We start from the raw sequence: 15,298 nt of genomic DNA on the forward strand, positions 1-15,298 counted from the left end.
AGCCGAGTGGACTGGGGCCTCACGGCCAAGGCGAGAGGCCACCAAAGAGGGGCCCCGCCTCCCCTTTCGGCCACCTCCTCGTCCCGCCCCTCTTTGCCACTGGCTCTTCCCAGCCCCACCCCGTCCTCAAAATGGGGTGTGCAGGAAGACGGGCGTCCCCGCACGCCTCCTTCTCTACTCCTCGCAGAAGCGGTGATGGAGGCACTGCAGGCAGGCAGGAGGGTGGCACGCTCCTCAGGGACCAGCTGCTGTGGCAACCACGCTGGCTACCACGGATGGGCTGAGAGCCGGCTTGCTGTGAAGAGGGAGCACTGCTTACAGGCAGTAAGAGGGCAGGAGGCGGGGGCAAGCGCTCACTGGAGACACATCAGGAGAGGCTGAAGACCCCCTGGCAGGAGGGTGGGAAATAAGGCCCAGAGGGGCCCACCGATTTGAGATTTGAAGTCACCTAAGCCAAACCTTGGCGCTCTCCTTGACTCGGCCTCACCTGCACCCCTCCAGGCCCGATCGGCAAGGCCTGTGGATTAACCCTGGAAACCCGCCTCCCCAACCCCACTGCTAGGACCCCGGCCCAGCCACCATCATCTCTCACCTAGACCCATGTTCTCAAACTTCAGGGAGCATCAAAACCAGCTGCAGGACTTAAAACTCAGTTTGCTGGGCCCCACCCCAGAGTTTCTGATTTAATCGGTCTCGGATGAGGCCTGAGAACTTGCATTTCTAACGACCTCCCAGGTGATGCTGATGGTCCGGGAGCTGTGTTTTGAGAATCACTGACCTGGATGATTCTTGCCTGCTGGCCCCGCCTCAACCCTGCACCACATGGCAACCACATGCCCAGGAAGCTCTTCTACTAAAATCCCACCACTTATTACCCCTGTATCAAGCCTCAGTTTCCCCCAGGAGACTTGAGGCCGTGGAAGAATCTGACAAACGTCTGTATCCCCAGTGCCTGAGGGGGAACCAGGAGCTCAGCTATTATACGTGGGCAAATGGAAGAAATGTGAGTGTAACTGGGGGTGGGGGTGAGGGAGAGGGGAAGCTGCCATGACACTGCCACACACAGAAAAGAGGACAGAAGCACAGGCCAAAGTGTAATAACTGAAAACAATCTGAAGGGTCTAGTGGACCACAAGCACAGCCAACTGCTAGATGGAAGCTAAGTAAGTCAGTGGGGTCTTGGGCTACACAAACAGCAAGAGGGTCACCAAAGGGGACCACGCACCCAATCCCGTTAAGACAACACCTCAAGCCCTTGGGTCAGTTCTGGGGGCTGCTGGCAGCAATTCGCCGATGGTATTCAAGAAAACCATAGAGCAAATGTTAAACTGCCCGTCCCTCACAGAACCTTTTACTTTGTAGCTGGAGCAGCAGAGGAGAGGGAAACAACGTGTCTGAGGAGTGACTGTTCGGGGAGCTTCTCTCTCCTTCATAAGGAGGAGCTATTTCCTTCCCAGCACTAAATTTTGCTTTTTATTTGTACATTTGCTTAGTTTTTGTCTGTGATGTCTCCCCACCGAGAGGGCAGGGGCTGTGGCTGTCTGGTTTATCACTCTAGTCACCACCTAGAACAGGGCTGCCACACAGGAGGCCCTCAGAAATCCTGAATGAACAAATGAACGAATGACACTGACAAGAGAAGAGCTGATGTGATGGATCATGGGGCCTAAGGACAAGAACAAGAGGAAGACGGGCACGTGGGGAGAGAGTACACGGGCACTGACCGAAGTCAAAATGTGGTTTAGAGACAACTGTGCGTCGGGCACAGGAAGGAGGGAGATGGCTGGAAGGTGAGGGTGATGGAACAGCAGAACCAAGCACTGGGCCAGGGTGACGAGGGCAGGGTGTCAGCCACACAGGCACAGTAACCCCTGGGACGCGGCAGTACTTGGGGTGGGAAAGGCTGGGAAATTGGAGGTGTTGAGCCCTTGGTGCCTGGGTGCCAGGGTAGCTGGTTGGCAGGGGATGGCAGTAAGGTGGGCTGCTGGTGGGGGCCGGGGTGGGGGGAGTGGGGGACAAATGGCATGAGCCTGCAGGGGTCTATATGGGGAGGGTGTGGTCTGGAGGCATCCCTGAAGGGAGAGAATGCCGCCACCTCTCCGGGCCTGCAGGACATGGTGGGAGGTGTCCAGCTTCTACCAATGAGGATTCAGAGGCCGCAGGACGCTGGAGGAGAGCCTGGTCTCGGCCTGGGCAGAGGGTCACCGACCAGCAGGAGGAGGCTGAAGGTGGAAGTTGTTACCAGGGCTGGGGCCTCACAGACAGGCAGGGCAGGAGGGAGGGAGCCATGGGGACCAAGGACGGCCAGAGGGGAAGGAAGGGCAGGCGGGAGGCTGCGGGTGGGGCTGGCCCACTGCTTCCCACAAACCTCTGCTCGGCCACCAGATGCCTTGGGAGGCCCCACCAAAGGCTGGACGTAGGAGTGAACAGAGAAGAGAAAAGCAAGGTCCAGACTTGCATCCGTGACTGCAAAAATGTGATCATAACAAATGAACAAGCCCCTCTTTAACCCCAAATGGAAAAAAGACTAGAAGGAAATGTAGAAAACCCTCAACACTGGCTGTTTCCAGGTACTTTTTAAAATCACCTGTCCCCAGTACCTAGAATGGTGCTGGGGCATAGCTGGTGCTCAATTATCGTGTGGTGAATGAACTGCTATATGCTAAAGGGCGGGGATTGCTCATATAACACGGGCAGGGGTGGGATGGGAAACGTTTTTAAGTGGAACTAAAAGATTGCCAGGCCCTGCCACCAGGTGCCTCCCCTAGGCCCCGGCCCAGGATGCCCACCCCCCAAAACTCGCTCTCAGACACTCGGGCACCCCACTGGGTTTCTGCTCTCCCCCCACCGGGGGCATGGCTGCCTCCTCCTGGGCCTGGGTACCCCGTGACTCAGAGCAGGGCTCAGGCCTGCCCTCGCGCCTGGGGCCACGCCAGGCTCTAGGGAAGGTGAACTCACCTGGCTTGGGCCAGGCCAGGCTAACAGCACATGTTCCACCCCACTGTCACATCCTGACTTCTGGTCCACAAAACCTGGTCACCTAAAGTCCACTGCCCTGCCCTCAGGGAGTGCACAGTCAAGTTGGGGAGACCATAATGCCCCCATCAGGGATCCCATAGGACGGGGAGGCCTGCTTCCTAGAAGTGTCCGGCAGAAGAGAGGAATAGGTGGGAGGCCAGAGGAGGGGCGGAGAGGGATTTAGATTGCTGCTAAATGCCATGGGCTTGCCCCGCATCCCTAGCCCGTGGGCTCCTTTAATCCTCCCACCACCATGGGGACTGGAAAAGTCAGGTTTACACAGAGGCCAAGAGAAGAAACGTGACCTGACCAAGGTCACACGACTAGCGAGAAACCCAGCCAGAATTAAACCCAGGACCGGCTGGCTTCAAATCCCGTGCCTGTCGGCTCCAGGCTGTGTCAAGTACTAGAGGTAAAGGGGGTGGCTTCCTGGAGAAGGGGGCATGTGCATCGGGGGCGTGATGTGCCTGCATCTGAGGCTCAGCATCCCCAGAGTGTGAGGTGGGTGGAGGGAGCAGGGGTGCCGCTCAGGCTGAGCGCCCCCGTTCCATGGAGAAAACAGTGTGGGGCAGGGGAGGCCCTGCAGGGCAACAGGCCCAGCAAGTGAGGGGTGACAACAAACAGGGCCCAGTCAGCAGGGACAGGAGGGGAGGTAAGGCACAGTAATGAGCTCCCTGGGGCCTCGTGCCTCCTGCCGGGACCCAGGGTCTGTCACCACAGCAGCACCAGAAGGCAGAGTGCAATTAGCCCAGAGCAGCCTGCCTCGCCCAACCTCCCAGGGACCTAAGCTCCTGGAGATCTGCCCCTGAAGCCTCCAGACAAGCCAGGCTGGGTGCCCTAACACCCTGCAGGGGGAACCTTAGGCCCAGAGACAAACACAGGCCTGCCCATGGTCACACAGCATCAACGACAAGCCTCTTGCCTGCGGGTCCGGGGCCCCTTCTTCCACTTGCTAGGTGGAGAGCTGTCCCAGGGGTTGGGCCCAGGGCAGGGCACACCGTAAGCTGAGGCTCATCTCTACAAATGACTAGACAGCCCGTTCCCCAGGAGGGGACACAGAGGGCCAGGCCCCGGCCCCACTGCAGGCCCCAGGAGGCCTGGGGCTGCTGGCCAGTCGCTGGGGAGGAACTCTGTTCTCAAAACTTTCTTGACCCCTCTCTGTGCCGGGCTCCTGCTGGGCTCAGCAGGAAGATATAGACCAGCTTTGTCTGTGAGCTCGAGAGGGGAGATTACAGATAAACAGGCAATTACAGGGCGGGGTGGGAGGTGTAGGGCCAGCCCCACAGGGTTCCCATGTGCCACCTCCAGCCCCAGACAGAGCCCTGACCAGGGCACCTTGTTCTGGGCTCAGAGAAGGGGGTTGGAGCCTGGAGGCAGGAGGGTGAGGACAGCTGTACACCCAAAGAACAGCGCCAGACCCCAAGCCTCTGTGGGCCATGAGGCTCTCCAAGGCCCTCCCAGCTTGGACGCCCCATGACCACCCACGTCTATGGATCTCAGCAGTGGCCTCTGCCGAGGGCCCTACAGCACAGAGCTTCCCGTATCCCACAGGACCACCGGGGCCAGGCCACAGGGATGCCCACTTGGGGGTGGCTTTGAGAGGTCACACCCCTGTTCAGAAGACATGACGACAGGACACCTACCACAGTCCCAGCCTCGGCGAAGGGCACAGCTCCCTCTGATGGCTGAGGGATGCCTCAGAGGATGAGAACAAACTCGTCTGCCCCTTGAGCCCTGCTTGCCCAGGAACACCCATTATGTTCCATGAATCTTAATGATCACAACACTGGCCACTGCAGCGCTGCACTGCACAAGGCCCTTTAAGCACAGTACCTTGTTCCCCTCACAGCTCCCGGAGAGGGAGCTACTCTGATATCCCAACTTTCTGGATGAGTAACCTGAGGCTAATTACAAAGCTATGAAACGGCGAGGCTGGGACTCGCACCTGAGCCTATGAGACTCGGATGCCCGGTGCTCTTAAGCCCTGCCGCTAGTCCCTACAGAAAGAGCAGAAAGGGCAGGGATAAGAAAGGGGCAATGACTTGTATTTGCTGGCGTGGGAACCCAGGATGCAGTCCCCATCAGTTACTCTTTAGAAACCACAACTCCAGCCTCCCTGCTCCCCCAAGGAGGGAGCTCTGAGTGTTGGACTTAAGGGCTGCACCGCCGAATGCTGCCACAAGAGGGCGAAGTGTCAGGACCGGAGCCCATTCTTTCCAACCCAAAACCCTGTGGTTCTGGTCCAGAATATCAGCTGCTTGGAACCATGAATCATGAAACAGGATTGTCTGGATCACTCCAGCTGTTCAGAGTGAGAAGAGTGAGGCCCAGAGAAGGACAAGGGCTGGCCAAGTCGCACAGCAGATACTGCCAGGGGTCTCCTGAGCCGCAGTTAGTGGTGTCGCCACACTGTGCATGGTTTAGGCAGCCTCCACATTTCATAGGTGCATATTCTGCACAGTGGGACCCCAACAGTCAAGAGCGGACGCATCAGAACTGGGAGCTGTGCAGATTCCCAGCACCTGTCCCTGAGCTGGCAGGGGCAGGGAAGGCGATTCTGATGCTCAGTCAGTACTGGGGAGCCCTGGCATCACCCCGCCCCATCCCCACACAGGCTGTCAGAACGTCTCACCTGCTCGCTCAGGCTGCACCTCCCCCATCTGATGGGGAGGGCGCCAGGCTGAGTTAAGTCTCTCCAGCACCCCTGCCTGACCCAGGCCTCACCTTTTGCCACAGTGACTCGCGGGAAGCGAGGGACGAGCAGGCCGCCACAAACCAGCAGTTGCCCACCTGGCCCTGGTGCAGGTCGTGGGAGCTGATGCCATCCACAAAGAGGCGGGGGTCCTCGCAGATGTCCTGCGGAGAAGCCGAGAGGAGACCTCACTGTCTGCGTGGAGATTCGCCCGCCTCCCCTTGCCAACTGGGGCCCTGGGTCAGTTTCTCCAAATCCAGCTTCCCCCAGGGCTGCCCAGAAAGCCCTTCTCCCCTCCCCTGGCGGAAGAACTCTGCTCTTTTGCCAAAGTTTGGATGATGAGCAAATACTGTGGAAGGACTTCGAGGGGCTGGACCCGGGCCATCACCTTCCTCCTGCCCTCTGTGGTCTTCCCTGACCAGCAAGGGCTCAGTGTCCATCATCCTCCAGCACCAGCAGCCCTGCAGGGCCCATCCCAGCCAGCTCTCAGGGGCCCACAGTCACAAAGTGGGGTGAGGTGCAGGGCAGAAACACATCAAAATTGCACATGATGAGTGCAAAGACCGGGGAGAAGCGAGGAGACAACCATCCCAGAACCCATGTGGGCACATCCTCGGGCTGTCTCATCTGACCCTCACCCCACTCGAGCAGTGTGGCATTTTTATTCCATTTTATGGATGAGGAATGAAGGTTCAGAGAGAGGCAGTGATTTTCAAGGACACACAGCAAGCAAATGCCGAGCAGAACTGAGCAGACACCCCAGAGCTCCCCAAGTGCCCCAGTCCCCTCCTCCTCACCCATCAGCATCTTCACTCTACAGAGCTGAGAGCGAGTGACTGCTCTCCAAGAGGGGTGACAACACGGGGTGGGGGAGATAAACACTGAGACATGCTTTCCTTCCTGCTGGCACCGTGATCTAGCCTCACCATGGTCCTGAGAGGTGGGCATTGTGCTCCTTTCACAGATGAAGAAACTGAGGCCCAGAGAGGTTGAACAACATACCCCAGCCACACAGCACGGGCCTGCCTCCACTTCAGCTGGTGCTCCTGAACCAGTTCAATCACAACAGAGCTACTGAGGTCCTACCGGAGGCAGCCAGCAGAGGGCAGCAGAGTCAGGAAGACAAGAGTTCAAATTCCCGCTCCCTGGCTTCCCTGGTGGCGCAGTGGTTGGGAATCCGCCTGCCAATGCAGGGAACATGGGTTCAAGGCCCTGGTCCGGGAGGATTCCACATGCCACGGAGCAACTGGGCCCATGTGCCACAACTACTGAGCCTGCACTCTAGAGCCCGCGAGCCACAAGTACTGAAGCCCGCCCGCCTGGAGTCCGTGCTCCGCAACAAGAGAGGCCACCACAATAGGCCCGCTCACCTCAACGAAAGAAAGCCCATGCGTAGCAACAAAGACCCAACGCATCCAAAAATAAATTAATTAATTAAAAAAAAAAATTCCTGCTCCCCATTTACCGGCTGTGCAACTTTGGGCCAGTGGCTCAACCTCCCTGAGCCTCCATTTCCTCCCCTGTGCAAAGGAAGTAGATTATTATGCTTGCAGGGCTGTGTAAGGACTCCACAGAACATGCAGGCAGAGCACTTGGCAGGGGAAAACGGGGCAAAGGGCCATCAGGTCTCACTAAGGTGTTCAGGACTCCTGCTGCCACCTCTGCCTGGGAAAACCAGAGTTTGGGAGGGCCAGATTGAGGGCTGTAACTCCCCTGAGGGCATGAGCACTCCAGATGGGATTTCAGGGTGACCCAGGGCCAAGCTGCAAGGGGCTCCCCCAGAGTACAGACTGCGGGATGCCACAGGTCTGAGTAACACTGCCCCAGGTCATGGAAACCCAGTGAGGCTGGTAACCCAGTGAGCTCTCAGGAAGCAGTGGCTTTGCCTCCCACCCAGCTGCCCTCCTTATCTTATCTCCCAAGACCAGCTCAGAACTCTGAGCCACAGGGAGCCATGACTTAGCATCTGCCTCCCTGGGGCCGGAAGGGCAGGCAGGACAAGGGTGGAGGGGGGCTTCGTACCTGGAGGACCCCAGCCACATCCCCACCATGGGAAAAGAGACAGCTACTGCCTGGCATCAGAGGAAGTGACTTCCGAGGCACCCCTCCGCCTTGTGGGCCCTGCACAGAGACAGGACCACCCATTACACAGAGGAGGATGCCGAGGCCCAGGATGGGGCAGTGACGCCTAGGGTCATGAGGCAAGTGGATGGATGAGACAGAGCCTAGCCCCCAGAATAGAGCTCTCCTCCCCACTAAGCGGCACTGCCAGGGCAGCCTGTGGGCAGGTCCAGCCACCCCAGCCTGCCCCAGACACTTCTCTGGCCCCTGGGAGAGACTGAGCTCAGGGCTCAGCCAGGCTCGGCACTGCCCTGACTCCCTGTGATAGGGCAGAGACCTGGGGCAAATCTGCCAGCCTGGGAGGGAGCGGAGAGGAGGAGGTGGTCTGGGTGTGTTCCCACTGCCAGGAGAGGCACAGGTTTGCCAGCTCAAGATAGAGAAATGACTTGAGGTTGGCGGCACCTGGGGTTGGCCCTGGAGTCCAGCGGCCCTTGGGACACCCTGAATGGAACAATCAGAAACTGCTTGCAATGACTGGGCACCTGCTGTGTGCCCAGCTGTGCAGAACAACCCTGTGAGACACGTACGGTTAGCATCCCCATTTTATAGATGAGGAAACCAAGGCACAGAGAGGTTAAGTCATTTGCACAGGGCCACAGAGGAAGAGGTGAACTGAGATTCCAATTCAGACAGCTCCAGAGCCTCCAGCTGGGCCAGGACTTATGAGTGACAAAGGTACCATCCCTTCTCCATCCCCTGCACCTGTCCTTAGCCCAGCTTGGGGGACTTGCTATATGGCAATGAGACCAAGGGGTCAGGGGCAGCGCAGACCCTCACCTTTGTTACCATAGGGCCCGGCTTCTCAAGACCAGTGTTTGTCCTTCCATCTTTCCTGGGCCATTGGCTAAGCACAGAGTGCAGAGTCAGTCAGAAAATTCCCAGCCCACAGGCAGAGCCCTTGAGGAGGAGAAGCCTGAGTGTAACCCTCCATGTGAGCACAGCTGTGACAGCAGGAACCCAGGGAGAGATCAGAGGAGGCTGCCTGGAGGCGGTGATGCCAGCAGAGCAGGCATGGAGAGGGCTGATGGGCAGGGAGGCTCCAGAGGGGAATGGAGACTCCAAATTCCCCCCCAAGATGGGATCCAGCCACAGCCTCAAGACCGATGCCACCTCTGACGCCATCCTCCCCGGGGCCCCCAGCCAGCTGTGCTCCCTCCCAACGCTGCCCTCCCTGAAGTTCACCTTTGGGTCTCCCCCACCAGCCTGAGAGCTCCAGGGCAGGGCCCAGGTCTGGCTCTGCCCACCTCCAGTGTCAGGAACAGGACTTGGCAGGTTCTGCTGCGGGCAGGAGCCCTGGGAGGAAGCGACAGCAGAGTGGCCTGCAGGACAGGGCTGGCCAGGCACCTGCTGGGAGCCCGGGGCCAGGCCACCCCCAGGGCTGGGGTGACCACTCCTCCGGTCAACGTACGTCTCTGTGGGGCACAGCCTCCTGCTCCTGTGGTCACCTCTCACCTCTCGGCCCCTTCCAGCCTGCAGGACCAGCTCCACCGGACATAGGTCACAGCCCGTAACCATCTCCTCCCTGAACCAGAACTTCAGGTTTCCAGGCCCGGTGCAGAAACAGGAAGGCAGCTAGTCAACGGATCCAGGGCGCCTTCAGCCCCTCCGCTCTCCCCCCTTCTCCTCATCCATCCACCTTCACCCCAGTCACCTCCCTCCCGGAAGCTAAGATCACAGCAGGAATCGATTAGAACGGGGAAACTGAAGCCCAGGAAGGAAGCAGGACCTCTGCCTGGGACCGAAAACAGGGCAGTGTTCTCAGGGGTTACAGCCTGTGCCCCATCCCCTCTGCAACAGACTTGCCTCCCCAGCCCATGCTCCCCGCCCCATCCTCCCATCCTTCAAGGCCACCCGAGCATATGCCAGGGAGGGGATCATTCCTGGGCAGGGCAGAGGCCCAGGTGGCTGGACTTGACGCAAACTGCCTGCTTTGCGGCATAAAGGGGCCTAATGCTCAGCACAGCCAAGGAGCGGGGCCTTCTCCAGGTGCTGGTGTCAGCATGAGCCCCAGACATGGGGCCGGGGACCACCAGGCCACCTTGCGAGAATTCTGGGAGGTTCCAAAACTGACGTCTGTTTGTGGGGTCCCTATTTGTTCCCTTCTTGGTTCCACCAAAGGACCTGCAGGCTTATCATCCCCAGAGATGGGACAAGGCAGAGTGCAGCAAGGGGGGACGTGGGGTGGAGCGGTACGCAGGGATGAGAAGCTGCGGTACTAAGGCTCTGGGCCTGACAGAGGAGGAAGCCTCCCATCCACCCATCCCCTTGGGATTCCCCCTGAGTCACAGGCCTTCTCCTTCAGTCTCTTATCTCCTCTTATCTCCCTGGCCAGGCGCCTAAGGGAGGCCAGCAGATGTTTACCGAATGGAAAAAAACAAAGAAATGCTGGATCTGGGAGGAGGAGGGTGCGGGCCGAGGCAGGTGCCCTGGGTGGGACTGAAGTGGACCAGAGAGTCCAAGAGATGGGACTTCCGGCCAGGGCTGGCTCTGGGTCCCCAACACCAGGCCGGCAGGAGCAGGTGGTGAGAGCAGACAGTTTGTCATCTGCCCCCTGTGTGTCGAACAGCACAGATACCTCAAGTCACTTCAACCTCCAGAAACCAGGAGCAGCAAGAACTATTCTCCCCATTCACAGATGAGGTAACTGAGGCCTGGGGAGGGGAAATGACTTGTTCAAGGTCACACCTCCTGCAAGGTAGGGCCAAGGCCATCTGGCTCAAAAGCCAGCCTCCTCATTCCATTTTGGGAGAAAGAAGAGGGAGGCTGGCAGGCAGGGAGGCTGGCTGAGGAGATCCCCCAAGAGCAGAGAGGCCACAACTAATGTCAAGAGAAGGAGCTGGGGGTGGGGTGGGAGTGAAGATGGGCTTCCCCTGGGCCTTCGAGAAAGTTGGCTTCTTGCTCTATTTGTAAACAGTCAGGTCACAGGACCCAGGAAATGGGGCTCCATAGAAACACGGCTGCCTCGGGCCACGCTCCACCTCACTGGCCAAGGGCCGAGCAGCTGGGAGTTAATGGTCACCCCACTGGGCCGGCTCCACCCCACCAGCCTGAGGCAAGTGAGCCTGACTTCCTGCTCCACCAACCCTACATCCCGCATCCTGTCGGTGGAGCAGGGCCTGCCCGCCATCCCACCCTGCCACCACCTACAGCCCCACTGACAAAGAGCCGTCCCTCACACACACCCCAGTCCCAACCGTCTCACCCCGTCATCCCACACCACTCAGCAGTGCCTGGCCCTGGACTGCCTCCCAACCCAGAACTGCCCCCACCGCCGCCCCTGGGCCGCGCTCAGTCGTCTCCCTCTCAATGCCAACCACCACAAGCTGCCTGTCACTGGCCTCCACATCCAAGGCAGGGGCTGCTCCGCTCCTCCTCTTTATGTGTCTAGGAACGACTAGGCACCAAGCCCAGTGAGAAAGGCAGCGAAGGAGAGTGTGCCATGGCAGGACTCCTGAACTGGCAGGCAAAGGGCCCAGAGAGGGCAGGTGACTCCAGCAGGCTCACACAGCAGGGGGATGCTGAGCCCAGCGGGCCTGGCATTTCCTCCTCTCACTGCAGCAAGCCCAACCGTCCCCAGCCATGCCTTGCCAGCCTCCTTCCGGAGCCACAGGATCTAAAATGTCTGAGTGATGGCCACAGGGCAGCAAAGGGTCAGGAGGGGAGCAGTGAGGGGGTGGAGTGAGAGGAGGGCAGAGAGCTCGAGCACCCAAGGGCTCACAAAGGCCTATTGAGGCCGGCCTCCTTCTCCAGCCACCAAACAAAGGAGAGGGAGGAAGGCATGGGGGTTGGGGGTGCACCAAGGGGCAGGAGTCCAAGGCCAGGCCGGGGAGGCAGCTGGGAGTTCGGAGAACCAAGGCAGCTCAGCTCATGGGGCTGAGGTCCCCAGGGGGCACCAAGGACCCCCCCTATCTGGGACCGGGGAGGTGGGCCAGGGCGGGCAGGAGCCCTGGGAGGAAGGGACAGCCCAGTGGCCTGCAGGACCAGTGCAGGCCACTCTGCTGCGCCCCGCTGGGCGATCGGGGCACGTGCTTGCCCCTCCTGGACTCAGTTTCCCTACGTCTCAAGTACCCCAGTCCAAGAACATTGGATTTTGTGCACTGGAAGGGACTTGAGAGCCTGGCCTGTGAAAGGAACATGAAAACTGAATTTCATTTTCCCAAAATGTCCAGGGGGGCTAGAAGGCACTTTGTAAAGTGCAAATCTTCCCCTGTCACACGCTGCTGAGAGCCTGGCCTAAGATTCCCGCTGCCTCAGAGCACAGCTGCCCTGGCCCAGCCCTGCCGACCCCAGGGCCCCCGGGCTTCCTCTCCCCTTACTTCACCCCACACACCCCACGCTCCTGCCATGTCCCAAATAAGGCTGAGGTTTCAAGCTTGTGTCTTTCTCACACCCCACGCTCTCACCCCTCAACTCTGAGATGCCTCCTCTGAGTACTGGAGGGGGAGTCTCCCCCGCCCCAGGCACCTCGGTCCAGCACCGTCTCCTGTACTAAAGTCCCTCCGGTGTGACCAACTCTCAGTGCCACCAGCACAGCCGCGGAGACTGGAGAGGGGGCCTGGGGCACTGGCCTTCAGCAGCCTTTCCACCACCCAGGCCCCCGGGGCACCCGCTCTCACACTCAGGAATCGGTGTTAAAGAGAATGAGATCATGCCATGAGGCCAGAAGCTTCTGTTCAACACATTCCAGCCTTAGCGACCAAGGCTGGGACAGAGGGAGCCGTCAGACAGATGCTCCATAATTCACAGATCCCAACAATAATGGTGACAGCTGGCTTATGGGTGCCAGGCTTGGTGCCAGACGTTCATGCATCATCTCTTTTAATGCTCACAACAACTCTATGCGGTACTATTATTTTTTACTATTACTATTATTACTGATTAACCATCGTAAGAAATACCTTCCATGTACAGCAAATGACTATTTCAAAATCACTATGACAATAATCAGTGAAGTAAATTCCTTCCACTTGAATGTCACTCTACATTGTACTAAAAAAAAGGCACATCCGCATCACCTCATTTGTATCCGAAAAACGACCCTGGGACGAGGGTGGCAGAACAGAGGGCCCCACTTTCCTCATAAGGAAGCTGAGGGCCAGAGAGGTCCTGGCTGGGCAGTGGTGGCCACAGACCTGGGGGCCGTTCTCCTGGCTCCCCGTCCAGATGAAACCCCACTGCAGGCGGGCCCAGCATCAGCCACTCCACTTGCTCGGTTGCCTGGGGCCTCAGAGCGACCCCTCCCAGTCACCCACTGTCCCCTGCAGATTGGGTGGGTCTGGGCTTGCCCACCTCAGCGCCAGTTCGGACCGGACACTGACCTTGGGGCGCTTCCACCTAACGGCGGGCCCTGGGGTGCCCGTATAATACAGTGAGTCATCGGTGGCGGGGAAGGTCGGGTCCTCAAAGAGCACCTTCCTGCGCAGACAGGCCCGTTTCAGGGCCGAGTAGTTCTGGTCCCCGTAGGGCTTCACACAGGAGAACATGGTGGCCGCTGACCCAGGAGGGGAGGCCGAGACAAGGCAGCAGAGGGCAGCTCCTGGGGCACCTGGGAGGACAGAAAATCAGAAGAGCATCACTTCCTGAGGACTGGAGGCCCCGAGGGATACGCTGAGTGAGGTGGTCCCCGAGTGCTCCCTCCCCACAGCCCTGGGAAGCGGGCATCCTCATCCCCATTGTACAGGCCAGGAACTGAGGCTCAGAGAGGGGGAGAGACCTGCCCAAGGTCACACAGCCGGTATGCACAGAGCAGGGAGAGGAACCGACTAACTACACAGCCTGAATTTCCTCATTTCTGATGCTCAGAGGTGACGCCAGGCCCGCGGGCCAACAGGGCACAACCACGATGGCGCTCAGGGCCGCCTGGCCGCACCCACGACCTCCCTTCCTTTGTTCCACCAGCCTCCCTAGACCTCTCGGACAGAATCAGACCAGTGGTGACCCAGCAGCTCCCTGGCTGGTGTCACACCCACAGGAAAGCGGCAGCACTGTCTCCAAGTTTCCCTCTTCCGGACCCTCACGCCTTACCCTAGAGCCGCAAGATCATCTCTGTCCTGTGTGGAAAACCCTTAGCCCTGGAGGCCCCTCCAGCCTTCAGTCACATCCATTCTCGCCTCCTCCTTCCAGCACTCTGCCTTCTCCACCGCACTTCCGGAATAAATGCCTCCAGTTCTGTAGGGAGCGCTCTCCTTCATGCTGGTGACCTAACCTCCCCCAGGGACTCCCAGCCCCACCCTGTGACCTTCCAATCTCCTCTCCCACACAGCCCCCCAGGCCTTGCAGCGTCTCACACTCCTGGACAGTCAGTCTCCTCTTCCTGGGCCTCAGGGGCATCTAGCGCTGCTCCTGACCCATCTCCCCCTCTGACCTCCCCTCCCCCTCAGGGGTCCCCTGGCTGATGACCCCCACATCCCTGTGTTCAGCCTGGACCCCTCTTCTAGGCTTCCAACTGGCCCATCTCCTGTGAGGGCCAAATTCCGCAGCAGAGTCTGGACTTGAATCCACACGTAGCCCTGGCACACGAAGGTGCTGTGTCTATCAGCATCCCCCCTTCAGCCCCCTGCAGTCCAGCACCCTGAACCTTGTAGCCATGTGCTGACCAAATGCAAGAGACCCAGACTGGACTGACTCAGGAAAGGGCTCTGGGAGGGGAGGGGAGGAGAGGGAGCCGCAGCCAGGTGCCCTGACAGAAGCCGGGACAGCCAGGCACCTGACTGACAGCCCCACCTATGGCCCTGTATCTCACACTCTATCTGGGCTGCTGGCTCCAGCTGGGAGCTCCACACCCCCGGGCCTACTTATCATTGGGCCTGCTCAGGGCAACACTGCAATCCCCACCCCCAAGACACAGGCCCCAACTTCCCAGCCTAGCTGAGGGAAACTGAGGCAAGGTAGGCCAGCTTCTAGGGCAAACATGAGTTTGTGAGCAAACTGATATGGGTGTCAGTCCCAGCTGTACCACTCACCTGCTGTGTGACCCTGAACAAGTCACTCAACCTCTCTGATTCCCTATTTTCTCATCTCCACGATGGGAACAATTGCTTCAGTAACTGGAAGATGCCAGTAAAATTAACCAGAGGCTGCGGAGACTGCTTAGCAGGCCAGAGGGAAGAGGAAGAACAGAAGTAGAAAAGCCCCTCTCATTCCCAAGAGAGAACCTCCATGTCTCTGGCACCTGCCGTGTGCAAACCACCTGGCTAGAGGATTTAGGATTTGCTGGGTAGGCCTTTCATTGTTGCCATTTTTCAGAAAAGAGAACTGAGGCTCAGTGAGGGGAGGCAACTTGCCCAAGTTCCATGGCAGAGTCTGGACTTGAACACACATCCTCTGACCTTTGGAGCCTCCATCTTGGCCTGGTGACCCCAAAGCACAGGCAGGGCTCACCCCACACACACCCTGGCTGAGCCAGCCCCACAGGAAAGGAAAGATGAGGGGATTCAATGGAGGGGAGAAACAGGAAAGGGAGGAGGT

General features: G+C 58.9%; 1 protein-coding gene across 3 annotated transcripts in view; it reads right to left on the reverse strand.

Moving 5' to 3' along the window:
• CAPN5 (calpain 5) overlaps positions 1-15,298 on the reverse strand; it is a 58,696-nt gene that overhangs the window by 25,347 nt on the left and 18,051 nt on the right. For all 3 annotated transcript variants that reach the window (XM_061202824.1, XM_061202826.1, XM_061202825.1), the window contains exons 2-3: positions 13,150-13,376; positions 5,743-5,874 (exon numbers count right to left, since the gene is read on the reverse strand). In XM_061202824.1, coding sequence (XP_061058807.1) covers positions 5,743-5,874; positions 13,150-13,314 — 297 coding nt within the window. In that variant the 5' untranslated portion in view covers positions 13,315-13,376. The remainder of the gene's footprint in view (positions 1-5,742; positions 5,875-13,149; positions 13,377-15,298) is intronic.

Source organism: Eubalaena glacialis, chromosome 10, assembly GCF_028564815.1.
Source record: "Eubalaena glacialis isolate mEubGla1 chromosome 10, mEubGla1.1.hap2.+ XY, whole genome shotgun sequence".
In the NCBI taxonomy this organism is placed as follows: domain Eukaryota; kingdom Metazoa; phylum Chordata; class Mammalia; order Artiodactyla; family Balaenidae; genus Eubalaena; species Eubalaena glacialis.